This window comes from Lampris incognitus, chromosome 2, assembly GCF_029633865.1.
Source record: "Lampris incognitus isolate fLamInc1 chromosome 2, fLamInc1.hap2, whole genome shotgun sequence".
Taxonomy (NCBI): domain Eukaryota; kingdom Metazoa; phylum Chordata; class Actinopteri; order Lampriformes; family Lampridae; genus Lampris; species Lampris incognitus.
Window position 1 is genome coordinate 42,852,118 of NC_079212.1, and position 9,627 is coordinate 42,861,744.

Below are 9,627 nucleotides of genomic sequence, written 5' to 3' on the forward strand. Positions count from 1 at the left end.
AGCGTGCACTGTCAAGTTGCGCACACGCCCTCCCTTGCTTCTCCAGCTCTGCTGCGAGGTTTCGGAAGTTTCCCAAATCACGGCGCTGCAACTTTGAGGACAGAAGTTGCATTTTCCGTTTGAAAGCGTTAACTGAGCTGATCATGTTTACCACGCTGTTGTCTTTTCCTTGCAGCTCTAAATTAAGCTCGTTCAACATGTTGGTTAAATCAGTTAAAAACGCCAAGTCTAGCAGCCACTGATTGTCATTAAGTTGCTTGTGTTCCGCATGTTTAGTGATAAGGAGAAACTCCTTAATCTCCGGACAGAGCTCTCGAAATCTCTGCAAGAATCTCCCTCTACTAAGCCATCTCACGTCAGTGTGTAGCAAGAGGTCAGAGTAGTTACAGTCGGCCTCTTCCAAATGTGTACGAAACAACCGTCTTTGACGAGACCTCGCTCGAATAGAACAGGCGGGTTTGGTTGCCACATCCATGATCTCTTTCATTTTTAGCGCATAATGCTTGTTGGTGTATTATGCAATGGTAATTAAGGAAGTCCGGGTAAGCATCGTCCTCCCTGCACTTAGCAATCAATCCATTTGAGCGGCCCACCATAGCAGGCGCACCGTCCGTGGTGATTGACACCAGTTTACACACTGGGAGCTGGGTTTTATCCACGAAGTTTTTGAAAATCTGAAAAATGTCCTCTCCCCGCGTGTCTTCCTTCATGGGTAGTATTGTTAACAACTCCTCTTTTGCGGTCATATCTTGAAACACCATGCGAATGAAAATGCACAATTGGGCCGTATCACTTATGTCCGTAGACTCGTCCAATTGTAGTGAGAAACACTCGCAGTCCACGATGTCCCTCCAAAGCTGCTGTGTCAAATCATCGCCCATCACTTCACAGCGCCTTGTGACAGAATTGCTTGATAACTGGGGAGCTTTGATTGAAGATATTATTTCTGATTTGTTTTTAAAGTCCCGAAACAACGAATCTGCTGCCTGAAGGAAGGCCTCTTTCATCATCTCTCCATCTTGGAAGGCTTTCTTATGCTTAATGATGGAGTGACTCACCCGTAAAGATGCTTTGGTGGCTGCCTTTGCCTTTGAATGCGGCTGCGTGAAAAGTGACTGCTGCACGATTAACTGCGATTTTAGTTCCCTCACCTTCATCTTTCTCAGCTCGCTTTTCGGAGGGAAGTCATTGTCATAGTTTTTATGAACAGTTCGAAAGTGCCTCTCCACATTTCCTTTCTTTGGGATAGCAATGCTAGACTGACAGATGAGACAAACGCATTTGGAATAAGACATGGTGAAAAAAAAGTCCTCCTCCCATTCCACATGGAAAGGGTACATTTTTTGTTTCTTGCTAGGTCCGGCTCCCCCACTCATTTTTGTTTTGTTTCACTTTTTAGTAGAATTTTTTTTATAGAGTTGAACTAGCTAGCTCGATGCAGTTCTGCATTAGCTCACGTTGTAGGCATGTGAACTTCAAGGTACGTTCGAGAAGGGCTCTGGTTGTTATGGTAACCTAATGTAACAAAGTTTTAGGTTCCGCTCTAGAATCTTTGGTTTTAGGCAACAGCAGACTGACCGTCCTTTACGTCAATCAAAAGGCAATTGCCAAATGGAGGACAGATGATAGGCTAATTAATGTCTTGAAAAAAAAAAGTTTTTTGGAACGTCATGGAGATCTACGAGCACTGCCTTCGCGATCTACTGGTCGATCGCGATCGACGTAGTGGGCACCCATGCCCTAAAGCATGCGGTGCGGTGGTTCAACCTGGCAGCAGTGTCAGCATCCCTAGTCAAGAAGATTGCTGAAGTACTTTGGTATGCAGGGTATCTGCATGTCTTCAAACATGTTCTTAAAGTTAAGATTTTCATTCATTTTCATGAAATAAAAAAGACGTTTTTGGTACTATTTAGGGTCGCAATTCGTTTATCGAATAATATGTATTCGGCGTATTTTGATTCTGTAATGACCTCTTTTTTTAATACAGGATTTCACTGTTAATGGAAAAGTCCACCTTTGGATAAAACTTGCGTAAGGGGTTTACAGGAAATTGTGTGTTTGTGTTCCCCAGCGTAACTGTTAGTCATTTTATGACATCAGCCTCACTGATAACTGATTGCTCTCTCACAGCCGCGGCAGAGCTGTATTGAGTTACTAATACAAAGCCAATTATCCTACTGCTTCACAGTAAACGCATTTAACCGGAAAACCGCAGGGTAGCTTGAGGATAGGTTCACATTCTTTCAAGTCTTGAATAAGTTGAATGTTTTATTAATATTGTAACGTGCATGGATAAGTAGACACGTTGGCCGCTGGCTGACGGGTCTGACCCTTTAATCGAGCGGTTAGCGATGTCTCCCGCGGTGCGGGCGACGCGAGTTCGCGTCTCGGCCGCGGCACTTCCTGTGTTTGCCCCTCCGAATTCGCTACATTGGTGTCAGAAGTGGGATGGTGAGACCGTGAGGTCATTGGAAGCGCGTGGGAAGAAATGTGGGAAGATGGCAGCGCGAACTTAGGTTTTGCGGCAGCCTCACCCAGCACTGTCCATGCAGGGTCTTTGTCCACGTCTAAGTTTGTGTCTTCCTGTGATGGCTGGGGGAGCCTGGTCTGCTGCATCCTGTGGGCCCAGGGACCACAGCCCTGCCTGGAGCTGTGCCCGAAGAGGAAACACCAAGGGTGGCCTGACAGGACGCTGAAGCAGGACAGGCTAAGCTAACTGGTAGTCCATGCAGACCGGCAGTTCCAACAGTCATTCTGGACATTGAACATTTATATATATATATATATATATATATATACAGTGCTGCTTGAAAGTTTGTGAACCCTCCAGACATGGTCACTGTTTTTATTATAAATATTAAAATAAGCTTATTATACATACATCCAAATCCCTTTGTAAAGCACACCTTCCAAATAATGGACACACACACAAAAAGAGATATATTTTCATTATTTAATTCAACAAAGGTGGTTTATTTCACAAAAACTGAAAATTTAACATGTGCAAAAGTATGTGAACCCTTGTATTAGTAGCTTGTGGCTCCTCCTTTTGAGGCCATTACTTCAACCAAACGTCTTCTGTAACCACTAACCAGTCTCTCGTATCTGCTTATGGGGCTTTTTGCCCACTCCTCCTTGCAGAACTCAGCCAGTTGAGAGAGGTTGGAGGGACATCTGGTATGTACCAACTTCTTCAGGTCTCGCCACAACATTCCAATTGGATTAAGGTCCGGACTTTGACTGGGCCTATCCAGAGTGCGAATCCTCTTTCTCTGAAGCCATTCCTTTGTAGTTTTGCTGGAATGCTTTGGGTCATTGTCTTGTTGCATAATCCATTTTCGTCCCAGCTTCAACTCCCTGACTGATGGCAGGAGATTCTGGTCAAGAGTTTGTTGATATGCCGGAGAATCCATGGTTCCTTGGATAATATGGAGTCGTCGAGGTCCAGAAGCAGAAAAGCATTTCCACCACCATGCTTCACTGTTGGGAGGGGGTTCTTTTCTTCATATGCAGTGTTGGCTTTTCTCCAAACATGTTGGTTTTGATTGTGACCAAATAATTCTATTTTGGACTCGTCTGTCCAGAGAATGGACTTCCAGAAGGTCTCTGGTTTGTCCAAGTGCTCTCTGGCAAAGTTGAAATGGGCAGCTTTGTTCTTTTTTGAGAGCAGAGGCTTCCTTCTAGCAACCCTCCCATGAATGTCATGGCTATTCAATTTTCGTCTGATTGTAGACGCATGCACATTAGTCCCAGATGCTACCAGAGAGGTCTGCAACTCTCTAGAGGTGATGTGTGGGTTGGCCTTTACCTGATTTATTATTTTTCTGGTGCTTCTGGGTGATAGTTTTGATGGGCGTCCACTTCTAGGCAGAGTTGCTGTCATGTTGAAGGCCCTTCATTTGTAAATTAATTGTCTTACAGTGGATGGATGGAGCTGGAATCTTTTGGAGATGGTCTTATATCCCTCCCCAGACTGATGGGCTGTCACTACCCTCTTCTTCATGTCCTCGGATATCTCCTTGTTGATTTGTATGGGACCACAGTGGTTTGGTTGGTTTCCTCTCTCTTTTAATTAGTGCAGGCCAAACCCTTTCCCAAGGATGTCTCATTTCATTGGTCTGCTTAAATGATTAATTAAGCACCCAAATGTGTTTCACCCGAGTCTGTTACCTGCTTGACTTAACCAATGCAGCTGGGGGTTCACTTACTTTTGTACATACACTAATTCCATGTTTCATGTAGTTTTTGGGCTACTTAAACAAGTCCCACTAAACATGTACATGCAATTGATAAACATATATCTGACATTTCATACATAAAAACTGGTGATGATAAAATAAGAAAATCATGGTAAAATATATATATATAGTTTTGTAGTTTGTATAAGTTTTGTATATGTAGTTTGTGCATGTTTTGTAGTTTGGATACATGTGTTCTTGTAGTTTGGATATGTGGTTTTGTCTTTGCGTTGCAGTGCTGTGGGCTGGGGGAAATGACATTTCGTTTCATTTCATGTGCGCAGGTGCATGGAATGAAATCACAAATAAATATTCCTGATTTCTGATCCTGACCTTTAAAGCATAACGACCGAAATGCCACTGTATTGTTTATAAGGGCGGGGGTACCTGCAATCAGTTTAGACTGAAGAGGTCACCTTAAACGAGTGATGAAACATTTCTGTTAATAAACGTTGTGTCCACATCAACTGATTCAACTTCCTGTGATTTCCTTACCTGGATTATTGAGCATGCATCAAGACATGCCTTTAGGGTAACACCGACGGGGGGGGCAGGGGGGTGTAGTGAAGTAGGTGTGTCATGTAGTGGATCTGGGTCTGTTGTGTAGTACTGCGACACTGCAGCTTGTCCCTTCTCCCTGAAACTGCAGCCTCCTCTACTGCAGGAACAATAACATTGTGAGCAGGCGCAGTCTCGGCAAGCGCAGTGCCGCGTACAAACCACACGATGGCGTAGTAGACACGAGCCGGGGGTTGTCTCCCGACCGACTCCTTAGAAAATTGATTTGTAAAGAAAAATAGTCAGGCATGGTGTATATTTACAAGCAAATCGAGATTCAGCGGTTCAAGTATAGGATTTATTTTTGCAAAATGCATGTTGTCAGCGCGTATATCACACGTTTGATTCAAAAGGACTCAGAAGATTTCAATTTTCTAGACTTAAAAACTTGTGTACTTCATGCAGCACAAAGTACACAAGTTTTTACGAATAAAGCGCACATTGTTTTATTCGTAAGGGAAATCCTACGGTGGTTTATTTCGTGAATTCGTTCTCTTCATCCACTTTTGACAGAAATATCGATTAAGGCGCAACACCACACATCTATCGTTGGCCAACAATCGACGTGTTGGTGCTTTTACTTGCAAAACAGGAACATTTGTTCAGACAAATAACAGTATACAATAAATTATTAGCGAACAGTCAGAAGTATCCAAGTTGAGTAGAAGTTGCAGAATTGAGTTAGAGATTCAGAGAGAGGGGTACAGAGAAAGTGCTGTGAGCGTTTGAGGGAGTGAGAATGTGTATGTGCACGTGTCTCAGGCTGTTTTTAAAAAAAAAAAGCATCAATATAATGAGCTTGCATATTTAACATGTGTATGCAGTTTACTCCGAAAACAAAACAAATTAACATGATACACAGGTGCAGTCATGGAGGAGAGAAGACACACTATGTTTCATTACAACAGCACTCATGCAGCAGAATGTACAGTGACTTTGCAGAAGGCAGGAAATGGGGGAAGTAGCATACAAAACCCAGGTGAGGGAATGGGGAGCCGTGGCGGAGGAGCGAAGTCCGCCTCTAGATCTTGATCTCCGTGCGAAAGGTCTGCGTGTGCTCGTGTTTGGCCTGATGTCTGCGTGCCCTGACTGTCAGAGTTCCCTCGGTGCCGAGTGATGACGTCACGGAGGTGGGGTCCACGTCCTCCGGCAGCTGGCACTTGTGGGTGAACGTGTTCATCACAGTGCCATCCTGAGCCAACTGTCAAAAGGAAGATATAGTACAGATGACGTAATGTTGATGGACGTTTCAATTCTGAGCACGTGCACGATCAAAGAAAAGGTTGTATGGACTCATAATTGATCACAGTGAATTGAAGCTTAGATAGAAATAGATCCCTCTCCCCCCCAATTTTATCTGGCCAATTAACCCACTCTTCCAGCCGTTCCTGTCGCTGCTCCACCCCCTCTGCACACTACCACGTGTCTCTACCAGAGTCGCCAGCCGCTTGTTTTCACCTGATAGCAGTGGTGGATCTAGAGATTTTTTCCTGGGGTGGCAAAGGGGTGGCAAGACTGTGTCCCAGAGGTGGCAGCTGCCACCCCTAGCCACCCTGTAGATCCGCGCCTGTGAGGGGGAGGGGGATTCTAAATCGGCAACTTATGTTTGAGATGAGTTTGGTGCGGGTCTCATTGACCTTCACCATGCATGTACATAAAATATACTTTAAAAACATATTATCTGATTTATAAATGGGGTGGCAACAGGGGTGGCAAGACTGTGTCCCAGAGGTGGCAGCTGCCACCCCTTGCCACCCTGTAGATCCGCCCCTGCCTGATAGTGAGGAGTTTCGCCAGGAGGATGTAACGCGTGGGAGGATCACGCTATTACTCCCAGTCCCCCCCCCCCGGACAGGCGCACCGACTGACCAGAGGAGGCGCTAGTGCAGCGACCAGGACACATACCCACATCCGGCTTCTCACCCGCAAACACGGCCAATTGTGTCTGTAGGCATGTCCGACCAAGCCGGAGGTAACACGGGGATTCGAATTGAAGATCCCCGTGTTGGTAGGCAACGGAATAGATCGCTACCCGGGCGCCGGAAGTTTCAATTCTGAAAACGTGCACGATCAAAGAAAGGGCACATGGTTGTATGGAATCACAACTGATCACGGTGAACTGAAGCTTGGGCGGAAATAGGTTTGGCAGCGGACGCGTCAGATCACAGATCACAGATCAGACGTTCGGTTTCCCCTTTGGGTCACTCAGGTGTTATTTTGCCATCCGTGTCATTGCGGTGGTCATGCCAACTCAAACAGCGAGCCGCCCACCTTCTCTGCACGCACTTCAATCTGGTTGTTGGAAGTTGTGACGATGACGTCCTCGGGGGAAAAGTCCCGGACATCGACTGTGAACTGGTACGAGTCCCCGAGGGTCTTGATCTTCCCAGCTGCACCTGGAACAACCAGGAGGTCAGAAAACATCTCGGCCTAGAGGAGGAAGCTGTTATTCGATACAACAAAACCATAAGATCGTGTGTCCTTCCCATCTAGAATGGATAATAGGTGGGACGGATTAGAGTGGGGAGCCGGTTGTAGCTACTGTAAACTACTAATAAGACACGTTAGCCGCTAGCTAACGGGTCTGACCCTTTAGCCGAGCGGTTAGTGATGTCACCTTGTGGTGCAGTACACCCCGTATCGAATCCCGCACCGGGCGAGAAAATAAACGGTTACACTACTTCCTGTTGAATTTGATTAGTCGGTCCGTCGAATTTCAAATCCCTGGGTGTTGGTCACAGTCCTGTTACTGCTACAACAAGAACAGTCAGGGATTATTTTTAGCTGCTTTTCTAATGCGAACCTGTTGTGCTTTCCTTGCTTCGTTTTATGGCTCGGTGTGCTCACAACAAAGGAACCTCGCGCAGTAAGTGTGATGAAAAATCACCAGGTCCTGTCATCAGGCCAGTGTCAACGGTCGGTGCGCAGTTGCTCTGACCTCGGGAACAACATGTGCGTCAACCGAAATGAATCCACACGCACGGCGTTAAATTGGAAATGACCGTGTTTGCTGCGTGCATTTTTACTTGATGTGTCCAGACTGGTTTGGCTACATGAGGTCACCACAATTTCTGTGTGTGCGTGTGTGTGTGTGCGCACACTGGTAACCAGGCAACCTTCTGGTCTTTCCTTATGCAGACGTCATCCCAGTCATTCTTAATGTGTGAAGTCAAACTGCTGGCAAAGACTTCAGCATTCCTTGGCTTTGTGTGTGTGTGTGTGTGCGCGCGCGCGCGTGTGTGTGTAGCTTTTCCCCAACCTACACCATCCCTCCTCCTCCCTCCCAATATCTCCTACACCTGTACTATAGGTTTACCAATCACGGCACCAAAATATCCTGCTCTGCCCTGCTGTTTTGCCTCAGTAGGTCACGGTCCCTGGCGTGAAGCACCGTGTACCCTACCCAAAGGTCAGATGCAGCACATGAACACTGTAACGATCACAAACGACTAGACTCGCTGGCCCTTGGCTAACGGGTCGGACCCTTTAGTCGACTGGTTAACGCAGTCGCCCGTGGTGCGGGAGACCTGGGTTCGCGTCCCGGCTGCGGCAGTTCTCGGCTGCTCTCCTAAATCGCTACAACACCTTCCGACTCGAGTGTGTGTGTGTGCGCGCGCGCGCGCGCACACAGTGCACGGAGAACCTGCAGACTGCTTTGCAACAACTCCACAGATAAGCCATGTGCTCCACTGCGCAATATAAGCCAACAAATCTTTTGAATTGTGTAAACAGAAACAGCCATCACCTGCACATGCAATGTAAAAGTCGTGACTTCAATCTACAACATTTGTAATTTTCATCTTTTTTTTCGTGTTGTGTCTTATAGATCCACAACCGTTGCCAACTTACTGGGGAACCCCAAGGCGTCATTCCCAGGCCTCATGAAGGAGCCAAAGTCCTCAGCAAACAGTCCCCTGCTCTTCTCCATGTATGGGTTTCCAGAGGACGAAGACGACGAGGATGACGAGGAAGAGGTCTGGTGGAAACTGCGCTCCGATCGATAGGCAGAGGAGTTGGTCACACTCATGGATGGCTAAGAGTGCCAGGAAGGTGGGTCAGAGGAGTCCTGCTTTGGGGAGGCAGAGAGGGAGAGTGAAAAGAGAAGAAGAATCGGGAGGCGGAGGGAAACGACGCTGCTCCAGAAATCTCAGCCGGTTTATTTCTTCAAAACGTCGCGATAATTGGACAGCAACTGCCCCCCCCCCCCTTCTCTAGCTTTTCTTTTTCTTTCAGTTGAGTGTGCCTGGTTATCCCTTGGTTTGGGTTCTGCAAAACTCCTTGCCTATTAGCTTACTTGCTTTTATGGGCTTACTTTCGTAGCGTCTCCCTACTGTTTCCTCTCTACGCGTGTGTCCGTAACTGGATTTCCCCAATCACAGCCACTCACCCAGTGGTCTTTTATACTGCAGTGTGGGGTTTGGTGGGTGGGATGGTGAGGTAGTGGGCACGTGTCCACACCGCTCTGTGTGTTTGGAAAGGCTAATAGTGAGCTATATTTATCGTCAGACAGAGAGAGTGAGGGGTCTGCGGTCGGAAAAGTTCTTCATGATGAAGGGCTGGAGGTTAAGAGAGGGAGCGAGGGGATTTGAGAGAGAGGGAGAGAGGGAGCGAGAGAACAGAGGGCGGTGAGTCAACAGTTGGCATTCCAAACACTCCATCCCTGAAATAGCCATCCTCCCCCGCTCCCTCGCTCCGACTCCTTCTGCTCCGTTTCTCCTGCTTTGTTAGCGTTAACCGTTAACCCTTTGTCCTGACATCAGATCCACACACGGCTCCTCACAGTCAGTATCACCATGACGTCCAAAAACTGCAAGGCTGACCCCCCCCCACC

At 46.9% G+C, this 9,627-nt stretch overlaps 1 protein-coding gene across 1 annotated transcript; it reads right to left on the reverse strand.

The window, feature by feature from the left end:
* Positions 1-5,055: 5,055 nt before the first annotated feature.
* On the reverse strand, positions 5,056-9,160 carry hspb7 (heat shock protein family, member 7 (cardiovascular)). Its single transcript, XM_056274540.1, has 3 exons — positions 8,646-9,160; positions 7,068-7,192; positions 5,056-5,997 (listed from the first exon to the last, which is right to left on the reverse strand). Exons 1-3 carry the CDS (start codon positions 8,821-8,823, stop codon positions 5,818-5,820), a joined length of 483 nt encoding a protein of 160 aa, XP_056130515.1. The 5' UTR covers positions 8,824-9,160; the 3' UTR covers positions 5,056-5,817.
* Positions 9,161-9,627: the final 467 nt, after the last annotated feature.